Genomic DNA, 23,039 nt, shown 5'->3' on the forward strand with positions numbered 1-23,039 from the left:
GAAAGCCTTTCAGGATGAAATGAAAGGATACTAGACAGTGACTCAAAGCTGAATAAAGAGGCCAGGCGTGGTGGCTCACACCTGTAATCTCAGCACTTTGGGAGGCTGAGGTGGGCGGATCACCTGAGGGGTTGGAGACCAGCCTGGCTGACATGGTGAAACCCCGTCTCTACGAAAAATACAAAAATTAGCCAGATGTGGTGGCACATGCCTGTAATCCCAGCTACTTGGGAGGCTGAGGCAAGAGAATCACTTGAACCCAGGAGGCGGAGGTTGCAGTGAGCCGAGATTGTGCCACTGCACTCCAGCCTGGATGACAGACTGAGACCCTGTCTCAAAAAAAAAAAAAAAAAAAAAAAAAGCTGAATAAAGGAATAAAGATCTCATCTATGGCCATACCACCCTGAATGTGTCCAATCTCAGAAGCTAAGCAGAGTTGGGCCTGGTTAGTACTTGGAGGGGAGAAATAACGATCTATGGTAAAGCAAAATTCAGGGTCAACTAAAATAAAATTAATTATATAAAAGAGAATACAGTAAAAACTAGTATTATTGTAACTTTGGTTTTTAATTCCACCAAGTGGAATTTGTTCCTGAAATACCAGAATGGTTCAACATAATAATCAATAAATGTAACAGACCACATTAACAGAAAAAAAACCCACATGGCCATCACAATTGATGTCAAAAAAGTATTTGACAAAATTCAACACTCTTTTGAAAGAAGAAAAAGCTCAACAGACTAAGAATAGAAGGAAACTACCTCCAATAATAAAATCCATATGCCAAATCCCAAAACTCACAGCTAACAACATATTCAATGCTGAAAGCCTGAAAGCTTCTCCTTTAAGACCAGGAATAAGACAAAATGCCCACTTTCACCGCTTCTATTCAACATAGTATTCGAAGTTCTAGCCAGAGTAATCAGGTAACAAAAAGAAATAAAAAGCATCTGAATTGGAAAGGAAGAAGTAAAATTATTTGTTTGCCCAATACATGTACAATGTTTCAGGTCAAGGGTCAGAACAGCCCAACCTTACCAGCAATAGTCCTGCTGTCTTTGTGTGAACCCCAGCTATTACTCACTAGCTACTGATCTCTCTTGCCCACTCTGCCTCAATTTCTTCAAGTGTAAAGTGGGAGAAAAATAATAGCTCATGCTTCAAAGGTTTTTTGTTTGTTTGCTTGTTTGCTTTGAGACAGCATCTGGCTCTGTCGCTCAGGCTGGAGTGCAGTGGTGCAATCTTAGGTCACTGCAACCTCAACTTCCTGGGCTTAAGCGACCCTCCCACCTCAGCCTCCCAAAGTGCTGGGACACAGGCGTGAGCCACTGTATCCGACCTAAAGGATTATTTGAGGAGCAGGTGAATTAATGTGTCATTAATAATTAAAATATCACATTTTAAATTAAAATATAAGGCCGGGCGTGGTGGCTCATGCCTGTAATCCCAGCACTTTGGGAGGCTTAGGTGGGAGGATCACTTGAGCCCAGGAGTTCCACACTAGCCTGGGCACCGTTGGGAGACCCTGTCTCTACACACACACACATACACACACAAAAACTTAAAGTAGCCAGGAGTGGTGGTGCTCGCCTGTGGTCCCAGCTACTCGGAGGTTGAGGCTGGAGAATCACTGGAGTCTGCGAGTTCGAGGCTGCAGTGAGCCGAGATCACACCACTGCACTCCAGCCTGGGCCACAGAGCAAGACGCTGCCTCAAACAAACAAAAACAAAAAATTAAAATATTAAGTGACAATTAACGAGTGTTAATATCCACTTGTGCAGACAAGACCTGGACTTAGGAAACAGGCCCAGGGAAGGAGCAGAACAGTAGCTCTAGAGGACGCCTGGAAGAATCAGCGCGCGGCGGGGGGAGCCTGGGAAGCTTAGTGAGGAAGTGCCTCTTGATGGGGTGAGGAATTCTATAAATTAGTGGAGATGGAGAAAAAAAAAAAAAGTATTCCCAAAGTGGCAGACAGCACTCAGAAAGACGTGGTGGTAAGAACGAGTACGAATAACGGGGACAACGAGAACACTGGAGATTGGAGAGTGTTGGGCTGGAAGCTGGTGTGCAGCTGTGGGCAGGCTGGGGAGGATCCCGAAACTGCCAATGCACTTCCCGGGCGCAGACGCTGGCAGGACCGGAGGAACCCCGACACCCCGCGCCATCCCTTCAGGAAGGGTTACTTCTCCCCGGCTCCGTTTGTGGGCCTTGGGCCTTCTTTCTGTTGGGATCCTCCTCGCGTGACGCCATTGCTACAAGTGGGCAGCTCTGCGGGGAAAACCGGGACGCCGGGGGCTTCACCAAGGAGGCCGGCGGGCGACCACTGGGAGGCCTGGCGGGGTGACGGCCACTGAGAGGTTTGGGTAGGGCCTGGCGGGGTGACGCGGTCAGCCCACTGGAGGACGACACCTCCCGCCAGCCCAACCCTTGCACGCGCGGCCGCCAACCCAAGACCCGCGGCGCACGCCCGCGAGCCCCATCACCGCGTTGCCCAGGAAACCGAGGGTGGGGCTCCGCGTTCTCTGTAGGTCCAGGGACTGGGTGAAAGGTGATCGGCGGGATGCGGCGCCTGGTGACGGACGGGGCGAGGAGGGCAGCGATTGGTGACTTGAGGCGATGGGCGGGGAAGTCGCCCGGGGATTGGCGAGTTGCGGCGATGGGCGGGGCAGGCGCGCGGAGATTGGCGGGATGCGGCGCGCCGCGCGGTGAGTAGAGTCCAGGGAAACGGGGTCAGCTGTGGGTGGCGGTTCCAGGCCGCGAGACCGGGCTCCTGGGGCGGTGGGCTAGTGTCTTGGCAGACGTTCCGCAGCTGCCGCGTGGATCCGAGCCGGGGACACCCGCCGTGACTGGAGCAGCCCCAGGGCGCCCTCGGCCCCATCCCAAGCAGCGCGGCCTGGCTGCTGCCGCCATCAAACAGGTTCCAGCCGAAAACTCTTAACTAGTCACTCGTTAGACACGTGTGCGGAGCCTGTGTCCCAGGCCAGTGCTGTCCCGTGGAGATAGATTGCAAGCCACTACGGAATTTTTAAACTTTCTAGTAGGTGTACGAAAAAAGTAAAACGAAACAGAAATCAGTTGGAGTAAATCCATAAATATATCCACTGTTATTTCAGTTGTATTTGAAGAAAGTATTGGGATATTCTTTGTACTATTCTTGGAAATCCGTTGTGTGTCCAACCCAAACATCACAGTTGGACTCACCACATCTGTACTTCGTAGCCCCAGGTGGGTAGTGGCATAAGACACAAAAATCTCAGCCCTCCTGGAGCTTATGGTTTAATTGCAGCAGGCAGACAATACGTTTAAAATATAGTTTGTTAGAAGGTAAGTGCTGTAAACAACAATAACAATTGAAGTACTGGGAAGGGTTGCAGTTGTAAATCAGATGGGCAGGGCACAAGGTAACATTTGAGTAAAGATGTAAGAACTTGAAGGAAATGGGCAAGTGAGCCCTATAGGTATATGGGAGAGGGGCAAGCAAGAGTTCAGAGGCCTCCTGCTCTGGGGAGGGACCCAAGGTGGAGGAGTGGGAACCAGGAGGGGAGAGGACCAGTGGAGCAGATCTCATAGGCAGTTGTAAGGACTTGGGGCCTTATTCAATGAAATGAGGACACTTTGGAGAGTTTCGAGCAGAGCAGTGACTGATTTATGTTCTGGTTTTGGTTTAGTTCATTTAATTATTTAGTAATAGACTTATTATTTCACAGGAGGCTTATTTAATAAGGCAGGCCTCATGACTGGAGATGAGGCAGGTGCTGGAGAGCTGGACGGAGGCAGATCAGGCATTCCATTTGGGGCATGCTGAACTTGATTGAGACCCTGATAGTTGTCCAGATGGAACAGGACTCTTGAGTCTGGGGTTCGGGGAGAACTCCAGATGAGACAAACACTCCTAGCTTTCCTTTTCTCTTTTTGGATGACTGCTACACGGTGAGACATCGGTATCCAGACACGATAAATTTCCAAGTGGACACAATGTCTGGTGTCAACTACAGCTGTTCCCCTTCTTTTCCCAGTATCCTTTGGGTGCAGTGAGACTGCAGGAGAGCTGCTGCTTTGGGGATGGGCAGGGGCAGCAGAAATGCCTTTGTGTTTTCACAGTGACCCTCCTTGGCCTGGGCGAAGCTGTGTGGACCAAGCAAGCCAGGAGTGTGGCCATGTTTTCTGAGCAGGCTGCCCAGAGGACCCACACTCTGCTGTCCCCACCATCAGCCAACAATGCCACCTTTGCCCGGGTGCCAGTGGCGACCTACACCAACTCCTCGCAACCCTTCCGGCTAGGAGAGCGCAGCTTTAGCCGGCAGTATGCCCACATTTATGCCACCCGCCTCATCCAAATGAGACCCTTCCTAGAGAACCGGGCCCAACAGCACTGGGGTAAGTGAGAGTTTGGGAAGGTGCTTCCCCCACACCAGCCCGGAACTTAGAAATGTTCTGCAAGAGAACGGGAACATTTCTCTAATTGATCCCACCTCCTGTTACCTTGGGAAAATTAATCTCTTTTTCCCTCAGTTTCTTCTTAAGATAGTAACAAGGATTAAATTAAGTAATTTGTGGGTTTGAAGTTAGTTTTAGTTCAGAGGCTGGTTGGAGATAAGGACTTAGTTCTGGCGGTGATGGTGATTATTTCACTGGCAGAGGAAAATGGTTTTCCTATCTTCAGTGCAGATTACTCAAGTATTTGCCTGTGCTGTAGCCAGAGAGCCCCTCAGTGTGGCAAGCCTGGCACCAGGGACCAGGAGCCAAGACTGGTGAGGATGCACTCTCTGGTCTCGAGGGGACCCCCTCTGTTCACTCATGTCTGTTTGCCTCTCCTCCTGGCCCCTATATTTGCTGGCCATAAATTTTCCTGTCCCTTGCGCTCTCTGTCTTTCCTAATAAAGTGGCCTCGCCAACACAACCCTTGTTCTTTGCCCCCATTTCTTCCTCGGTGATCTCTCCTGCAGTTGGATTATTCTTGGTGGTGAAGTAGGTACCCCCATCTCCCCCTTTGAGTTTTGGGTGCTGCCGCATTCCCCCATTCCTACCACTTACATAAGAGTGGCTTTCCAGGTAGTTTTCAAATCCATCTCCTATTATCTTTTTAAACTGAGGATTTTGTAGGTGAGACCAGGTCTTACTTGTTTTTATTGTCCTTGGCACCAGGTGAAATGGATCTTAGCCCTAGTTGCACATTGGAATCCCCTGAGGAGCTTTGAGAAGCCCATCTCATCCCACACCAAGCCAAGATCAACTCTTATTATAGGCAGCCAGGAGAACACTGGGCCCAGAAATCTAGCTAGAACAACAAATTCGTTAGGGATATGTATTAGTCCGGTTTCACATTGCTATAAAGAACTACCTGAGATGGGGTAATTTATAAAGAAAAGAGGTTTAATTGACTCACAGTTCCACATGGCTGGGGAGGCCTCAGGAAACTCAACAATCATGGCAGAAGGTGAAGGGAAAGCAAGGCACGTTTACATGATGGCAGGAGAGAGCGAGCGAGGGGAACTGCCAACCCTTTTTAAACCATCAGATCACATGATGGTTTGATCTCACTCACCATCACAAGAACAGCATGGGGGAAATCCACCCCCACGATCCAGTCACCTCCCACCAGGTCCCTCCGTCAACACCGTGTGGATTATAATTCCAGATAAGATGTGGGTGGGGACACAGAGCCAAACCGTATCAGGATGTTTTCTGTTTTGTTTACCTGAGACAAAAGTGCTGTTCACCTCTCCGCTCCCACATAATCGGGGGCTCCCTCCTGCGGCTCTGGTAGCTTTTCCTCACTTTCCTTTCAGCCCTCGGGACACCTTCCTTGGCTCTTTTTAGAGCTCAGTTACTACTTGGGCCCAATGTCAATGCCACCTTCTAGATTCTTTCCAGCAGCACCTCCTCTGGTTGCACATTTCTCTCCCAGTTATTGGAGCTGCCAAAAAAGCTCCCCAGTGATGGACGACAGCGATTTCACTGTGCCCACAGACTGGTCAGGAAACCAAACAGCTGCCACGATGAATGTGTTGCTAGCGGCGGGGCAGCAGTAGCACTCACTCACAGGCCTGGTGGTTGATGCTGGCCCTCACCCTGAATACCTACATGTGGCTTCTGCATGTCCTCACTGAAGCTCAGCCTGTCTCTCCAAATTGGTCTCTCCACTCACCTGTTCCCCACACCTTCCCAGCCCGTCCTGCCGTAGGCTTTTCCCTTCATTTGGCACACTCTTTCCCTCATCTTCCCATGACCTCATCTAAGCCCCACTGTCAGCTGAAGTATTATATTCTTTGAGGGGCCACCATGACCAATGAGGGCCTCTGTTTTCTACCTCAGCTCACCATTTGTTCACAGCACTTGTCACTGTGGCGAGTTACTTGTTTATGGCCTGTTGTCACTCTCCGGCCTAGACCCAGTGGACTCAGTGGGGGCAAGTGTTGGCCTTTCTGTCCATTTTCGATCTTGGTGCCAGCATATTGCCTGAGTATCCTGCTATCCTGCTATCAGTTACAGGGATGACATTCTGCCCAGTGCTCAGGGGCACACACTTGGATCCCAGTTGTGTGCCCTTGGACACGTTGCTCTGTGCATCAGTGGGGTGATGATATCTACTCCTGGCATGTTTTCAGGGTTGGCTGAGTTACATGTACAGTGCTTAGGCCACCTGGAGAGAGTAAGAGTGGGATAGGTGCGGATGTGGAGTCTGTTGCATTGCTGTCTGCAGCTGGCATCCTTCTTGTCTTGTTTTGAGTTGCTCACCTCTGTCTGCTCACTAAGGTGTAGATTTGAGGAATGTTCCTGTTTCTTCCCAGGCAGCAGGGGCTCGGGCTGTGCTGGAGTCAGCTAGGCTAAGGGGCTGGTCTGGCATCTGCATTACCCTATCACCTCCTCAGTGTTTTCTCCAGGCCTGGATCTGTGCTGTGTGGAGACCTGTATTCCTCCCTCCTGCCCACACTGACTCTCCCTACCTTTCTTCTTGAGAGTGCCGAGCCCCTCCCATGTGTTCTTGTTCACAGCCTCTTCAGGATCCCGAGAAGAGGCTGGGGAAGACGGTGCCCAGGTGCCCTGGGTAAACAAGGCCACCTGACTCCACGGGAATGGAATGGGTGGAGGGGATCTGAGGTCTGCATTTTGAGTATCTCTGCTCTCAGAGGGTGAAGCATATGGTAGGGGTGGAGAGTGGGGTGGAAGAATCTAAAGTCTTAAAGAAAATGGCAGTTATTTGTAGGGCAGGGCCGTGTTGAGACTTGGCATGCTTCTTTTTAAGAATCGGTGTTGTAATTTAGGTATAAGTGAAGCAGTACTTTGTATTAGTTTCCTGTAGGCACTGTAACAAAGCACCACAAACTGGTTGACTTAAAACAAAAGACATGGCGGGGTGTGGTGGCTCACCACTGTAATCCCAGCACTTTGGGAGGCTGAGGCGGGCGGATCACAAGGTTAGGAGATTGAGACGATACTGGCTAACACGGTGAAACCCTGTCTCTACTAAAAATACAAAAAAAAAAAAAAAAAAAATTAGCCGGGCGTGGTGGCACACACCTGTAGTCCCAGCTACTCGGGAGGCTGAGGCAGGAGAATGGAATTCACCCTGGAGGCAGAGCTTGCAGTGAGCTGAGATTGTGCCACTGCACTCCAGCCTGGGTGACAGAGCAAGACTCCGTCTCAAAAAAAAAAAACAAAACACACAGACATTTACTCTCTGGTAGTTCTGAAGGCCAGAAGTTGAAATCCAGATGTCAGCAGAATTGGCTCCTTCTGAAGGCCCAAGGGGAGGGTCCTTCCTGGCCTCTTCCCTGGCGTTCCTGGGCTTGTGGCCGCATCACTCCACTCTGCCCATCTTCACACTCCCTCTTGTCTGTGTGTCTGTTTCTCTGTTCCTCATGAGGACACTTGGCATCCAGGGCCCAACCACACCCAGAGTCCCTGGTCTTCTGTGGCTGACTCACCTTTTACTGTCACCTTGAAGTCCAAGGGGTCCTTGCACTTGATGTTGTCTCCTGGCGAGGGCCAGGGCCCTGGGATTGGCCTCTCATGGAGTGCTGGGCAGAGCCTCCATGGCCTCTCTCAGGGTGGGGGCTACTTCATCTCTAAGTCTGTACCCCTCGTGTCCTAGGCAGTGGAGTGGGGGTGAAGAAGCTGTGTGAGCTGCAGCCTGGGGAGAAGTGCTGTGTGGTGGGCACTCTGTTCAAGGCCATGCCGCTGCAGCCCTCCATCCTGCGGGAGATCAGCGAGGAGGTGAGGCAGGGCACTACACGGCGGGGCCGCCAAGCAGACCTGGCCTCCCCCTAGAACACCTCCCTGGGGGCGGGGGTGTAGGGAAGCAGGTTCAGAGATGATGGGCTCCAGAGGGGTGGGGGCTGGGGTGCCAGCTCACTAACACCAGAGCCTTGATGGGCTCTGGCCTCAAGATTATACCTCCTGTCTCTGCATTCCAGCACAACCTGCTCCCCCAGCCTCCTCGGAGCAAATACATACACCCAGATGATGAACTGGTCTTGGAAGATGAACTGCAGCGTATCAAACTAAAAGGCACCATTGATGTGTCAAAGCTGGTTACAGGTAGGGAGCCCAATGAGGGGGTGAGGGTGATGCAGGTGAAGAGCCCAGCAGTGGTGTGTTAGGGATGGGTATGAGTGGGGAGCCTGGGGGGATGTGCAGGGGGGTGTTGCCTGGGCACACGTGTGTTCTTAAGGAGGTAGGTGAGGCTGCAGGTGGTCAGAGGCCATCAGATTGGGTGAGACCTGGCTGGGAGATGGGTCTCCCCACCTCCATCCAAAGGCAGTGACCCCAGGAAGCAGGCATGCCTCCGGGAGTCCTAGGTGAGAATTCACTAATGTGGTTGTGGAGGACTGGCTAGTTTTGCCTGTTGGGGTGACTGGAGGAGTGGTAGCACCTGGGGCTCCCTGATCAGGCCTGATGCCGCTGCTCCCCAGGGACTGTCCTGGCTGTGTTTGGCTCCGTGAGAGACGATGGGAAGTTTCTGGTGGAGGACCATTGCTTTGCTGACCTTGCTCCCCAGAAGCCCGCACCCCCACTTGACACAGATAGGTGAGCAGCAGTTCTCGGGGGCCGGAACCAGCTCATGGTCAGTGGAATCTTTGAGTCGCACCTAGGAGGGGCTGCCTCCCTTCTTGGCACCCTGGAGGACCCCACTTTCTCCCATAGGTTTGTGCTGCTCGTATCCGGCCTGGGCCTGGGTGGAGGTGGAGGTGAGAGCCTGCTGGGCACCCAGCTGCTGGTGGATGTGGTGACAGGGCAGCTTGGGGACGAAGGGGAGCAGTGCAGTGCCGCTCATGTCTCCCGGGTTATCCTTGCCGGTAACCTCCTCAGCCACAGCACCCAGAGCAGAGATTCTATCAATAAGGTATGGAGCCCGCCTGGCTGCATTCAGCCCCAGCCCAGGAGGCTGCAAATCTGTAAGACTCTCCTTCCCCATGGCGAGTTGGGTACCCTGTGGGGTCTTACAGGTCGGTGGGAAGCGCCCTGCAGTGACACTGGGGCCTCCTGCACGGGGGCTTCTCGTGCCCAGGCCCTCGCTGAGGGTGGTGGGAGGCTAGAAGGGAGTGAGGGTCTATGGGACAACATCTGTATCTTCCAGCTGGTGGGGCTCTGCTCTCCTCTGAGCCTGGGACTTGCCTGGGCCTGATGGCTTCCTGGGCTTCTATTCCAGGCCAAGTACCTCACCAAGAAAACCCAGGCAGCCAGCGTGGAGGCTGTGAAGATGCTGGATGAGATCCTCCTGCAGCTGAGTGTGAGTGAGCTGGAGGCTGGAGGGGTGATGAGGATTGCAGTCTTCAAAGCTGCCACTGGGCAAGAGAAGGCAGGCAGGAGGGCAGGGGGAGTGGCTGGAGTTGGGGTAGGGGGCTCCTTTGGGGTTGAGCTCTCCCTGCCCTGTGCCTTCCAGGCCTCAGTGCCCGTGGATGTGATGCCAGGCGAATTTGATCCCACCAACTACACGCTCCCCCAGCAGCCCCTCCACCCTTGCATGTTCCCGCTGGCCACTGCCTACTCCACGCTCCAGCTGGTCACCAACCCCTACCAGGCCACCATTGATGGAGTCAGGTAGCTGGCACAGCCACACTTCAGTCTGACCCAGCCTTTTGCCTCAGGAGGCACAAAGAGGGGAGGGGAGGGAGGGTCCAGGAAGGTGGCAGGGCTGCAGAGGCCCACCTGGTGTCTGTTCCTTCTCTCTGGGGCATCCCCACAAGAGCGCCAGATGAGCTCTGGGCTGACCACTATGGGTGGCACCCGTAGCCAAGGGTCAGCTGAGCTTTGCCTTGCAGATTCTTGGGGACATCAGGACAGAACGTGAGTGACATTTTCCGATACAGCAGCATGGAGGATCACTTGGAGATTCTGGAGTGGACCCTGCGGGTCCGTCACATCAGCCCCACAGCACCTGACACTCTAGGTAACAGGCTCAGTCATACGGGGTGGGAGCAGAGGGCCAGGAGGCCTGGCAGGACCCTGAAGTGCACAGGGTCCCCCTGTGGGTTTGTACTTGCCAGCATTGCTGAGAGCTGAGGAGTTCAGAGGCTTGGCACCTGCTCTGGAAGCTACTCTGGCATCTTAATTCTAAGGCCAATGGCTCCCCACCCCGACACGCAGCAACAGCAGGGCCAAGGTCTTGTGACAGTATCTGGAGGTGCTCCTGTTGTCACACTGGGGGTCTCCTACTGGCCTGCAGCGGGAGGAGGGGCTGCAGCCCCACATCCTGTGCAGAGTGCTAGTGCTAAAGCTGGAACCCTCCTCAGAGCTGCCTGTTCTCCTCCAGGTTGTTACCCCTTCTACAAAACCGACCCATTCATCTTCCTAGAGTGCCCGCATGTCTACTTTTGTGGCAACACCCCCAGCTTTGGCTCCAAAATCATCCAAGGTAATTTTTGTCTTCTGGGGGCCCAGGCCTGATTTGCTGATTCACTCTCACCTGGGAACAAGGTTCTCACCTGGGGACAGAGAAGAAAACCTGCATTGTGGAGTCCCCCCAGCTCTTGTGGAATGGACGGCCGAGGTCTGCTGTGCAGCCATTATTTCACTGTGGGAGCCAAGCTGCCTGGCCAGCTGGGCAGGGGCTAGAACAGCTCCCAGCCTGTGTGCTTCTCAAGGCTAATCTCTGGTCTCCTATTGTCACTGCCCCACTGTGTGCCAACGGGGACTCCTGTTTATTTCTGGCAGCTTCTCTTTGAGGCAGGACTTACTTGGAACCTACAGTGAGTCCTATGTGGCTTCTTTGCAGGTCCTGAGGACCAGACAGTGTTGTTGGTGACTGTCCCTGACTTCAGTGCCACGCAGACGGCCTGCCTTGTGAACCTGCGCAGCCTGGCCTGCCAGCCCATCAGCTTCTCGGGCTTCGGGGCAGAGGACGATGACCTGGGAGGCCTGGGGCTGGGCCCCTGACTCAAAAAGGTGGTTTTGACCAGAGAGGCCCAGATGGAGGCTGTTCATTCCCTGCAGTGTTGGCATCGTAAATAAAGCCTGAGCACTTGCTGATGCGAGCCTTGAGCCCTGGGCACTCTGGGTACAGGACTCCTGCAGGGGTACCCACAGTGACCATAGCCCCTGCACCCACCAGCCGGTCTCCCTCCTTCTCCCCATCCCTGACCCCTCAGAATGTGAGCAGTCCGTGCCATGAGCTTGTTTTATTGGAGTGACCTCGGCTCCCTCCTTCTGCCACTACAACACTGCAGCAACCCCATCTCTTACGAGACTGGCAGGTGGAGCAGGAGCCTCCACACAGCCTCTGGCTTTTAGGTCCCGGTCATGTTTGCACCCCCTCAAAGGGGCAGGACCAGCCCTTCCTTTCAGTGTCCACACCAGGGGCCTTCCGTGTGCTGATGGGTGATGTGACTGTGGTCAGCAGGCTTGGGAAGTGCTACTGCTGTAGCTTGAGCTGGGCTGGGGCCTTGGTAGGACCCTGATCTCAGAAGTCCCCAAAGTTCACTGTGTAGGTCTCAACTGTTGTGAAGGGGAATGCCTGGCCAGTGGCTATCTCCTCTTCCTCCTCCTCCTCCTCCTCCTCTTCCTCAAACTCAGGCTCCAGCTGGGTCTCAAACTCAGGCTCCAGCTGGGTCTCAAACTCAGTCTCCAACTGGGTCTCAAACTCGGGCTCCACCTTGGTCCCAAACTCGGGCTCCACCTCGGTCCCAAACTCTGTCACCACCTCTGTGTAGGTCTCAGTCTCCGACTCCTCCCAGCCAGCGGTGGTTGGGGGTACAAGGCCCCAGGGCTCTATGGTAGTGCTCAGGGTGGTGGCAGGGGCAGGGGGCAGCGTGGAAGGCACAGTGTGGGGGCCTAGGGTGGTGGTGGCGTTGAGGCGCCGCAGCCGCATCTGTGCCCGAAGCCGCAGACGGTGCTGTAGGCGCCGCTGCTGCAGGCGTCGCTGCTGGGGGGTCATAGGGCGCGATGGGTCTATGTGTGGGATAGGCCGATTCCCGTTCATGGCCATGATCTCCCGGATGCGCTTCCAGTTGGAGCGAGCCAGGATGAAGTTGCACTGAGTGGCCCCGATGTCATAGTCAACATTACAGGTCTTGGCACTCGGGGTGTAGCCCTCCGCGTGGGCTGTCACGCGGTACTCACCCGGGTTCAAGATTCGCCAGTAATCACCACCACTGGCTGCGGAGGGAGGACGATCCGGCTGCCCCAGAGCGCCCCTCCCAGGCCCCCACCCTCCCGCTCAGTCCTGCCCCTAGGCCCCGCCCTCCCCGAGTCCTGCCCCTAGGCTCCGCCTCCCTGGTTCCGCCCCCAGGCTCCCCAGACTCTGCCTGCTCGCTGAGTTCCCCAAGCCCCCATCCTCTCTGGCAGGGTCCTCCCTCAGGAAAGTGGGGTAAAGATGTGCACACTAGGTACCTGTCTTCACGCCGTGATTAATGCCACTCACAGAGATGGTGGCGTTGGCAATGGGGATGCCTTGCTCGTCCGTCACCACCCCCTTAATGCCACGGTGCACCTGGGGAAGCAGGTGAGGGCTGTTGGTCCTGAGGAAGGTCCAATGTGGTCCGCTGCTCCCTCCCGCCCGTCCAGGAATATCTGCAGCCTCCTCTCCCCAGGCATTGCCCTGGCCACCCCACCTGCTCCATGAAGGTGAGCAGCGCCTCCTTGTTGTTCTCCCACTCGCGGGGCAGCTCACTCTCATGAGGGAACTTGTCACAGCCAAGGTAGAAGGAGAGCTCCAGGCAGTTGGTATGCAGATAACTGAAGTCATTGATAGCTGGCCGGGGACAGACACAGATCCAAAGTCAGCCCCTTTCCAGACTAGGCCCCGCCCACAGCCCCTTCCAGGCTGACTCACTCCCGGACCGGGGGTTCCACTTGGCCCCGTTGACGATGCCCATGCCGCCGGTGTAGTCCTGGGCTTGGCAGCCTCCGCGATAGGGCTCGGTCAAGGTGAGGTGGGCGGAGGCGAAGGAGATGGCGAGCCAGCGGAAGATGGCGTGGTCTGGGGTCTCCTGGGCCTCAGAGACCTCATCCTCATCCTCCCCGCGGGCGGCTGCCATGGCTGCGGCCAGCAGCTGCTCCTGGGTAGGCGTGCGGGTCATGTCGTAGGGGTAGGATACTAGCCGCTCACCGCCGTTCAGATTTGCTCCCAGCACGAAGGGGTTCTTTTCCATCCAGGCAATGATGGCCCGGACCTCTGTGGATACCTGGAGTGGCCAGCACATGTGAAGCCAGGGCTGCAGCCTCTAGCCACCATCCCCAACCTAGCCCATCACCCTCCATGAAGCTTCACACCAGTACTCGCACACTCCCCTGTCCCCCAACCCCCAGAGCCTCAGCGTCTGGAGCTCAGGCACCGTCAGCCCCACCCCCAAGCCCAGAACACCAGGACCCCAGGGTCCAGCTGCTCCCTCCTGCCCTCTCAGCCAGGCTGCAGCCTCACCGTGGCATCTGGCGAAAGGTAGCGTTCAGGGATGGGCAAGTTATTGTTGGGGACCCGGTAGGGGACCCATTTCCTCTCCTCAGCTCCCCAGAGCACAGAGTTGAGATCCGGGAAATCTTCAAAGATGTCAAAGCCCTCCTCGGTCCACAATCCCAGCGCCCAGTTCCCAAACTCTGAGCCCTGTCGAGAGCCAGCAGGGTAGGCATGGGCCACCCACACCCCCACAAGCCCTGGCTGCCTGGCCCTGGCCAGCCTCACCCCTCAACCCACCATCTGCGCTGCCACCTCGTAGCCATCAGGGTTCAGTGAGGGCACCAGGTGGATGCGTGTGTCCTGCACCAGGCTGCGCACACGCGGGTTCCCATCGCGGTACTCGCGGCACAGGTACTGCATGAGCAGCAGCAGCAGCTCTCGGCCCAGCACCTCGTTGCCATGGATCCCAGCAGTGTAGCGGAACTCCGGCTCCCCTGCAAGGGCGGGAGCCTCAGTGAGCACTCAGTCTCCCAAGGCCCAGGGCAGCTGAGGAAGGACCCAGACCCACCTCACACCTGAGGGTCTGGGGGACAGCTGGGGCTCCTAGGGCCCTGTAAGACAAGCCTGAATCCCCAGAGGGGCTCCAGAACAGGCGGGAGGCGGTGAACTCTGCTCACCAGCAGCGCAGGCCAGCTGCTGGCCCCCACAGACTCTCACCCAGTTCATGCTCCCCAGGGTTGTCTGAGATCTCCATGGCATAGATCTTGAGGCCTCGCGAGCTTTTGCCCAGGCTGTAAGTGCGGGTGATGGTGGGGCACTCCTCATTCACCACCTTCATGAGCTGGGGCAGAGCGGGAGGACATGGAATCAATCATGCAATCCGCCCCCCCCCGCTGACCATGCCCCTTCCATCCACTTCCAGGGTCTGCTCTATGGCAAGGGACAGGCATGACCCCTTCAGGTAGCCCCCAGGTACTGGCCTCCTTCCTAAGGTGAGGGACAGCCAGTGTCCCTGGAACCAGTAGGGACTGGGCCCTGTGACACCAGGCACACACTCCCCTGTCAGACAGACAGGTCCCACCCCCAGCCCCAGGATAGATGTTCCCAACCTGGCGCATGTCCTTGTAGCTGTGGTGCCGGAAATCCAGGTCATCGGTGGCCACCACCTCGTTCTGTGCATAGTAGCTGTAGACAGCTGCAAGGGAGGCGGGGTTGTCTTTAGCCGGGTGCTGGGTGGCCCACCCTAGCACCCCACCTCCCCTCCGAGCCCCTGCCAGCCCTCCACACTCACGGGCCACAGGGCACCCCAGCACCTCCAGGCGCATGCACAGGCTGCCATTCCAGGTGAGTGGGTAGATGCGGATGAAACGAGCCACCACCGGCTCTGGGAGCTCACTCAGCACGGGTGTGTCCTTGTCCACGTTCCCATGAAAGGTCTGGGGAGAGGCAGGCCTCAGAGCAGTACTGCCAACCCCTCTGAGAGCCCGCCCCCCCGCCCAGACAATGGGAGCAGAGCCAGGAGCCTGGGCATGGTGCCCACCATTTCCTCATAGCCGTTGGTGTACATCACCCACGTCTGGCTGTCGTTGCTGAAGCCCACGAAGAAGGTGGTCACAAAATCGTCACTGTGGAGTGGACAGTGGTCACAGCAAGGATCTTCCCCTTCCCAGGCCCTCAGGTGGCCTGAGCCTCCCTCTTCTGAGCCCCAGGAATGTAAGAGCTAGCAGGGCGGTGGCGCACAGCCCAGGTGTTGAGCCTGGGTCCTATGCCTGTCACATAGCCGTGGGCAGGTGGTCTGTCCCTAAACTCATGTGCTCATCAGGACACAGGAGCTGACTGACCATGGCTGAGGAGTGGGGATGGGCAGGGTCAGCCCCTCACTGATCTTTTTGGCCTTCTTTGGCTGGGCCAAAGAAGGGCCCACTGGAATCTCCTTCATGGGACACAAAGCCATGCCTATGGAGCCACTCCCCCCTGCCAACTACCCATGAGCCTGGCCACGCACTGGATGCTGGAGTCTCGGCCCTGGGTGATGACGCCTGTGAACCGGGTAGTCCTCCTGGTGTCCACCTCTATCCACTGGGTCCTGGCATCGTCCTCGGCACACCATGCGCCATCATAGTAGTCGTCCTCGGTGGCACCGGCCTGTCCAGGGGGCAGGGGAGGCTGAGCATGGGCAGAGGAGTCCATCATCCCAGTTGGGAGATGGGCCCATCCCAATGCCCACCTGCATGTTGAGCCGGCCGCGCTGTGCCCCCAGGCCGTGGCGCAGCATGGAGGAGGCTCGGATCTGGTTGTCCTCGATACGGTGTGACTCCATCCCAATGGGGGGACACTCTGAGGACGCGTACCCCAGACTGGTGGCTCACTAGCTCCATCCTTCCCACCACCAAACCCAGAACCAAGGAGCCCAGAGTCCACTCCCGGCACATCGGGGACACCAGTCAGAGGGCAGCTCTGGTTGGCTGGTGGCTCCCTGGTGCCCTGCACCAGCCCACCTGGAATTGACTCAAAGCCAGGCCAGGAGCTGCTTCCAATCCCAGCCTGTGCTTCCCCTCCCTGGGCCTCAGCTGCCCCATCTGGAGAATGGGCTGACCATGCCCAGCTCTCAGGGGACACACGTGAAATCACAGAACTCCCCCAGGGTGCAGCTACAGATGGGGACCGTCTGCACAATGGCCCTGTAGGGACACCTGTGAAGGTAGCTGAGGTCCTCACTCCCCACCAAGGCCTCAGGTCCTCCCTCTACCATGCCCAGCCGCTAGGGGCCCTGGGGAGCTGCCACCCTCCTGAAGTAGGCCAGCCTGGGGTCCAGGGCTGGGGCAGCCAAGTGAGGCTGTCCTGGGCTCCCGGGGCCCCTCCGTTCTGGGTCCCAAGAATCTAAGAGTAGGAAAGGGTTTCAGGGGCCTGGGTCCTGTTTGTGGCCTTGGGCCAGTCACTTGTCCCAGCACCCCCATCCTGTGGCCCCCACCCTCACCCCCCTGGGCCCCCCACTTACTGACTTTCTCTGTAGGCGTCCACTCCTCCTCCACCTCCTCGCCCTTTCGGGGCTCTAGGGACAATGAAGGGAGGACATGGCACCAAGGGCCTGGGAGGCAATCAGGAGTCCAGATGTTGCCCCACAGGGACCCAGGCCCCGAGCCCCAGTCACACACCTTTATGGTCCTTGCCCTTCTCCACTGCCCACTTGTCGGTCTCCTCCTTGGGCCTGCCATCCTCCTTTTTGGGTTTCTCTGGAAGGTACAAGGTAGGAGGGCCCAGTCAGCCTGGCTCTGGGCTTTGGGGGCCACGTGGGATGGGTCAGGCAGGCCCCAGGTGGCCTTCAGGGCAGGCCTGGTGCAGGAAGTGCTTGGTCCCACTCACTCAGCTCCTCCTTCTCTTCGTCCGTCTGGCGCTCAGCATCGGGCTTCTGGGGTGGAGGAGGCCCAAAGTAATAGTCCACTGCGGGGAGGGAGAGCCAGCTGAGGCCGCCCTGACCCTGCTGCGGGGCCGCAGCTCCTGGGTCCACAGGAGCTCAGCAGGGCAGGACCACGCCAGAGGGGAGGAAGACGGGAGATGGGGGACAGCTGAGTGGGGAGAGAGGGTCCTGCAGGAGTTAGGAGCAGCCCGAGCTCAGGGGGCAGCTGAGCAAGACCCTGCTGAAGTCACCAGCCAGGTCTCCCAGGAGCATCTGGCCTGGTGAAAGGAGGACTCGAGGCCCAGGGCATGGGAAAGGCCTGGAGGGACAACTGGCACCTGCGCCTGGGGTTGCAGGCTGGGGGGTGAGATGGGGGGACATTGGAGGCACTGATGGGGAACTGGGGGCAGGGAAGTGGCAATGCGCAGGCTGCTGCCCAGGAGAAAAGGGAACCTGAGGGCTCCAGAGACGCAGGGGCATGAGCAAGGGGGAGGTAAAAGCCCTCGAGCTCCCTGAAGAGAGTGGGGTGGTGGCCACGAGCCAGCGGGAAGCCAGAGCACCGGACTGGGAGGGCTGGAGCCCACATGGGTGAGAGGGCAGAGTGTGTGCCTAGGGACACTCCAGTGGGGGCCACAGCCAAGCAGGAACCAGGGAAGTAGCCAAGGAAAGACCAGCCTGAGGGCAGAGGAGACTGGGCAGCGGCTGGGGTGGGCACCCAGGGACAGCAGGGGCAGCGAGGTAACCACAGGCACAGGTGGGGTTGCAAGGTGGGTGAGTCGCCCCAGCTGGCTCCTGACCACACCCCCGACCCCCACCTGCCTATGTCCCTCAGACTCTGGGGTGCTGGGTACTCACTGTCATCATAATTGGGGATCACGTAGCCATCACCATAGTCAGGGGGCAGCAGGGGCAGAAGAGGCTTCACAGGCGGCTCTGGAGAGGCAGGTAGGTTAGGAGAGAGCCAGAGCACCCGTGGCCAGAGCACCCCCTCTCCTGCCCCCCATCCTACCAATCCTCTCCTCCGGGGCCGGCGTTGGGGCCGGGGCTTTCTCCTCAGGGGGCTCTGGCCAGACCCGCTCGGGCCTCCTCCTTCTGCTTGGGGGTGGCCTGGGCTGCTTCTGGCGCCGAATGTACTCAACTGAGGGGGAGGCCGGCTCTGAGTGGGGCCCAAGGCTGGGATGGGCCCATCGGCGCATCCCCCAGGCCAGGGGTCCGACCCAGGCGGGGCCGGCAGGGCCCTACTCACAGTCCTCATAGTCCTCCCTCTCGATCTGGTCATTGTAGTCCAGTGTCGGTAGCTCGGTCTCCTCCTCCAGCTCTGAGGGGAAAGCGCTGGTAGCTGCCTGACAACCCCACCCAGGCCCACTCTGGGGAAGCCCTCAGTCCGACCAGCCAGGGCAGCTGGCCCTGAGGCCAGGCAGACAACGGCCACTCACCAGGCTGGTGCTCCCGTGCCTCCACACGGGTCTCCTCTCCTGGATTCTGCCAGTTATTTGGGAGGGGCCCCCCTGCAACACAGGAGTTCCAGAAGCAGGTGGACGGGAGGCCTGCTCTGACCACTTTGGGAGCCTCAGGCCACCAGCCACCCACAGAGCCCACACACAGCCTGTGGACACCCTACTGAGGCCGAGCTCACTCCAAGGAGGACTGAGGTCCTCTGGCCTTCAGCATCCTGCTGGCATCTCATGGGGCCAGAAAGCTGGGCCCACCTTTTGGGGAACCTACTGTGCTGCTGGAGGCCCTACCACAAAGCCGCCCCCAGCAGGAGAAGACGGGGGGAACTCCATGGGCTCAGAGCCCAGGGACATCTGGGCAGGGACCTGGGGACAGAGGTCCCACCCACAAGGCTGCCAAGCCCTCTCCCTACCCAAAAGAGGCTACAGCACTGAGGGAGCCCACCAATCAAATTGTGAAAGTTACAGCAAAAGTGAGGTCCCATCAGTGGGGAGCTGAAGGTCTATAGGAAACAGGGCTCCATAAACCTGCCTCCCACTCCCTGCCTCCACCAGAGCAGGCAGTCAGAGTCCCATCACCCCAGAGGAGCCGGGCACAAACCTCCCTCCTGGGGTAGCTCCTCGGGGCCAGGGCTGGGGGGTGGGGGCAGTGGCCACTCCAGGGTTTCTGAGGGAGCCAGAGTGGGGGGCCTCTTCCCTGACGGGGGCTTCTTGGTGGCCTTGGGTGGCTTCTCCTTGGGCTTCTTGGTGGCCTTGGGTGGCTTCTCCTTGGGCTTCTTGGTGGCCTTAGGTGGCTTCTCCTTGGGCTTCTTGGTGGCCTTGGGTGGCTTCTCCTTCCCCTTCTTGGGCGGCTTGGGGGACCCCTCCAGGGACTCCTTGGGCACCTTGGGGCCTTTGTCTTTCTTGCCTTTCTTCCCTTTGTCTTTGGTCTTTTCCGGAGGCACTGTCCAAGACGCAGACTCGTGTCAAATGAACAGAGCCAGCTCTGTGCCCCCATGAGGCCCCTCTCTAGATGCCCAGAACCTGGGCACAGGGACTCTTGTCAGTTCCCGGTGCGGATCAACAAACTGAGAGGTTAAGTCACTTGCCCAAGTGGCAAACTGGGATCCGGACCCGGGTTTTCTGTCTGCAAGTCTGGGTCTGTGACCACCAATCTCAACCTCTCTAAAGACTGAGCATAGGGTGCCCAGTTCCCAGGGGGAGGCCCTCATCCCCCCACCTGCCAAAACCTCAACAGGGGCTCCTTACTATCCACTCCACTATTCTGTGCTGGGCACAGAAGGGGCAGAGAGGTGACTGAGCCATTCAGGCCTGGAGGAGCATCTGGTCATCCCTGCCAACTGCCATACAAAGGAAGGGACATGGACCCAGGACCTTCCCCGGGTCTCCTACAGGGCAAGAAAAGCTTCAGAGAAACTGTGCTGCTGGAGGCCCTACCACAAAGCCGCCCCCAGCAAGAGAAGGCAGGGGGGAACTCCATGGGCTCAGAGCCCAGGGACATCTGGGCAGGGACCTGGACTTGGCTGAGTATTGAAGCCCAAAGAAGAGGAAGTGGTCCCCTTTCGAGAAGTAAGGGATTTGGAATTGGTTAGAAGGATAGGGAGTCCTGGGCAGTTCAGGGATCACACACAGGACAGAAAGGACAGGTAGGGAGCTTGTGGCTGGTCACTCATTTCAGAGTCTGGGAGAGGGAGCCGGGACTGGTTGTGAGGATTCCCATGGGGAATCAGGACCCTAAGCAGGAGCTGCAAGTGCTGTTGAGAACCTGATGAGAGGTGGGGAGCATGAGGGAAGTTTGGCAGAAACACAGGAAAGCTATCCAATGCAGACAGCCAGGGGACACAGGGCTGCTAGAGTGGTTCCCCAGAGCCGGGAGAGCAAGTCTGGAAGGAGAGCCAGAGGCAGGAGGGGCACAGGGAGCCCAGGGTGTGGGAAGCAGCCAGGAAAGATCTAGAGCTGGGGTGGCAGAGGAGGGGCTGCTGACATCAGGAATGTTGGATGGTGCCTTGGAATCTCCTGGGAGAGAAGGATCACAAGACCCTCTGCCACCTTCCAGAGGGCCACGATGAAAACAGCTAAGATTTACTGACAACCGATTATGCAAGAGGCCATGGGTTAAATGCTTCAGTGATGCATCACCTCATCTAATTCCCGTACTAATGCAGGACCACCCACTGCTCACCGCCACCTGAAGCCCTGTGGGAAAAGGGGTCTTCAACAACCTTCTCACCTACGTGAGTCCTCCTGGAGTAGGAAGGCAAAGGCAGGAGGGAGGGATGACCTGAAGCTGTGCCACCAACAGGCAGAGTGGATCCATTAGTATGGCAGGGGGTGACACAGCACAGTCCCCTGCGGCTCAAGCCTAGTCCCTGTCGCATACTGGAGGAATGGGGATGAGCGACCTGTTCAACCACAGCACCAACCCTAGAGCCACCGGCCCCCAAAAGTGGCTCTGCCGCCCGGGTGCTGGATGTGCCTACAGGCCAGCGCTGACCTCGGCCTGGCACAGGGTCCCTCCAGGCATCTGGGCTCGCGTGCGCATTAGTAAGCCAGCCATTCCTCCCCAGGCCGACTGGGGAGTAGCCAGACCCTGCCGAATCCCCCTGTTCCCACCTGTGATGCCAACCCCCCACGCCCCCGCCCTGCCCCGGGTTCTTACCTTCTGCGGCCGCCCCCGGCCGCACCCCTGGCTTGCCCCCCGCCTGGGCTTTTCGGACCCGCGGGGTGGGCTCGGGAGGCGGCGGGGCCTCCATGTCGTCCTCCCGGGGCTCAGGTCCTAGCTCTGACAGGAAGCCCTCGAGGAACTCCTCGATCTCGTCGTCGGTCAGCACCGTCTGCGGGCGCCCTCCGGGGCACAGGGCCAGCAACGCCAAGAGGCAGCCGAGCAGGGGCGCCCCGCGCACGGCCGCCATGGTCGCGGCACGCGCGGGGGGCTCCGTGGAGGGCGCGGGGGGTCAAGGGCTCTGGGGGCTCTGGGAAAGGGCGGAGAGGGGATCGAGACGGGTGAGGGAATCAGGAAGGGGCGGGAGAGACGATGGGGTGAGCAAGGGAATCCGGGAAAGGGCGGGAGAGTGGATTAGGGTGGGCGAGGGGACCCGGGAAGGGGGGTGCTAGGGGGCTCTGAGGCCGAAGGGGCTCAGGGGTGGTCGGCGCGCTCCGAGGCCCTGGCGGCGATAGGCGCTCCGGCCCCGCGTGGCGCACTCGCGCGCGGATAGCCGTCTCCAAAGCGCTGGCGGGGGCCGGGGCGGGGGCGCCGGGGCTTCCGGAGCCGGCTCCCCACCCCCGGGGAGGAGAAGGAGGAAGAGAAGGAGGAGCCGAGAGTGGACGGAGGGGCTGCGGGGGGGGGCGGGGGGCGAGGGGCGGGGCAGGCGGGCGGGCGCTAGCAGCGAGCGTCCCAGGCCCGGAGACTTGCGCCTAGGACAGAGGGGCAGGGGGCGGGGCGACTGGGAAGGTAGAGGGCCCAAAGGAAGGAAAGGTGGTGGGGAGGGCCTGGGGTGCGGTTGTGAAGGGGCCGGCATCCCTCCTCCCTCTGCCCTAGGCACCGCCCTTAAGGAGGGACCCCAAGACCACCGGGGCGCTGAACCCTCCGCCGGTGACTAGGAAACCTGGCAGGCGTCTGAGACCTCTCTCAATTTGGAGGGCCACAGAAAGGCCACCCCATCCTTCCCAGGCTCTGGAGCCTGTGCCCATGGGCCCTGCTGCACCCCAGCGTCAATTCATTCAGTCATCCTACCAACCTCTTCAGGGGCCAGGTCCTATGCTGGGCCCCAGGGAAGGACAGCACAGTGGGAACTCACTTTCCAGCCGGGAGGCAGGTGCAAAACTGCCCTCAGAGTGGCCAGCTGCCCCGCTGGGGGTAGGAGTCCCATGTAAGGGCATGCCATCCCACCCCTTTGAGTCCCAATGTGGACAAATAGCCATTTCTCACCTTCTTCTTACCAGAACCCATTTTTAAAAAAGTGTCTACAATACTTCCAGCTGCCACATGGACCCAGAGGACCCAGAGGGCAGGTGGATTGAGCGTCAGCTGATCCCAGGATCCATCAGGGATGTGCACCTTGGTGCCTGGTGTTTGTTGTAAGGCTTCTCCAGGGCAAACATTGGCTGCCCCGCAGTGGTCATCACAGCTAAGGACAGAGCTCCGAGAACATTCCCCCTCAAAGGAATGAGGAAGCAAGAGAAGACTCACAGGCAGCCCATGGGCCAAGTGCAGAGGCAGACAGCCCTAAGCCACGGTTGTCTGTGGGGATTTGGCCCCAGTGAAGTAGTCAGGTAGGGAAGCCTAGGAGCCCCTGGGATAATTGACAGGGCAGAGTTCGGACCTGGGGTCCAAAGGAAAGAGGAAAAGCAGG

At 58.0% G+C, this 23,039-nt stretch overlaps 2 protein-coding genes across 3 annotated transcripts; one reads left to right on the forward strand and one right to left on the reverse strand.

The window, feature by feature from the left end:
• Positions 1 to 2,653: 2,653 nt before the first annotated feature.
• Positions 2,654 to 11,479, forward strand: POLD2 (DNA polymerase delta 2, accessory subunit). Of its 2 annotated transcripts, XM_025378094.1 has the most exons (12): positions 2,710 to 3,039; positions 3,755 to 3,932; positions 4,019 to 4,379; positions 8,098 to 8,219; positions 8,420 to 8,543; positions 8,918 to 9,032; positions 9,150 to 9,348; positions 9,655 to 9,735; positions 9,889 to 10,046; positions 10,268 to 10,395; positions 10,759 to 10,860; positions 11,221 to 11,479. In XM_025378094.1, the coding sequence occupies exons 3-12, from the start codon at positions 4,160 to 4,162 to the stop codon at positions 11,379 to 11,381; spliced, it is 1,410 nt and encodes a 469-aa protein (XP_025233879.1). In that variant the 5' UTR covers positions 2,710 to 3,039; positions 3,755 to 3,932; positions 4,019 to 4,159; the 3' UTR covers positions 11,382 to 11,479. The 2 variants fall into 2 exon arrangements, with proteins under 2 accessions (XP_025233878.1, XP_025233879.1); XM_025378093.1 differs by lacking the exons at positions 2,710 to 3,039; positions 3,755 to 3,932 and adding an exon at positions 2,654 to 2,707 and having other exon boundaries at positions 4,104 to 4,379.
• A 125-nt stretch (positions 11,480 to 11,604) lies between these two features.
• On the reverse strand, positions 11,605 to 21,984 carry AEBP1 (AE binding protein 1). The gene is made up of 21 exons (XM_025378092.1): positions 21,347 to 21,984; positions 19,289 to 19,630; positions 18,670 to 18,741; positions 18,480 to 18,551; positions 18,243 to 18,371; positions 18,089 to 18,166; positions 17,200 to 17,277; positions 16,992 to 17,069; positions 16,835 to 16,888; positions 16,064 to 16,173; positions 15,842 to 15,981; positions 15,377 to 15,461; positions 15,128 to 15,272; positions 14,946 to 15,031; positions 14,554 to 14,677; positions 14,134 to 14,330; positions 13,864 to 14,043; positions 13,276 to 13,627; positions 13,055 to 13,194; positions 12,834 to 12,933; positions 11,605 to 12,599 (listed from the first exon to the last, which is right to left on the reverse strand). Exons 1-21 carry the CDS (start codon positions 21,597 to 21,599, stop codon positions 11,905 to 11,907), a joined length of 3,510 nt encoding a protein of 1,169 aa, XP_025233877.1. The 5' UTR covers positions 21,600 to 21,984; the 3' UTR covers positions 11,605 to 11,904.
• Between the last annotated feature and the right edge of the window lie 1,055 nt (positions 21,985 to 23,039).

The sequence above is a fragment of the Theropithecus gelada genome, chromosome 3 (genome assembly GCF_003255815.1).
Source record: "Theropithecus gelada isolate Dixy chromosome 3, Tgel_1.0, whole genome shotgun sequence".
Lineage (NCBI taxonomy): Eukaryota > Metazoa > Chordata > Mammalia > Primates > Cercopithecidae > Theropithecus > Theropithecus gelada.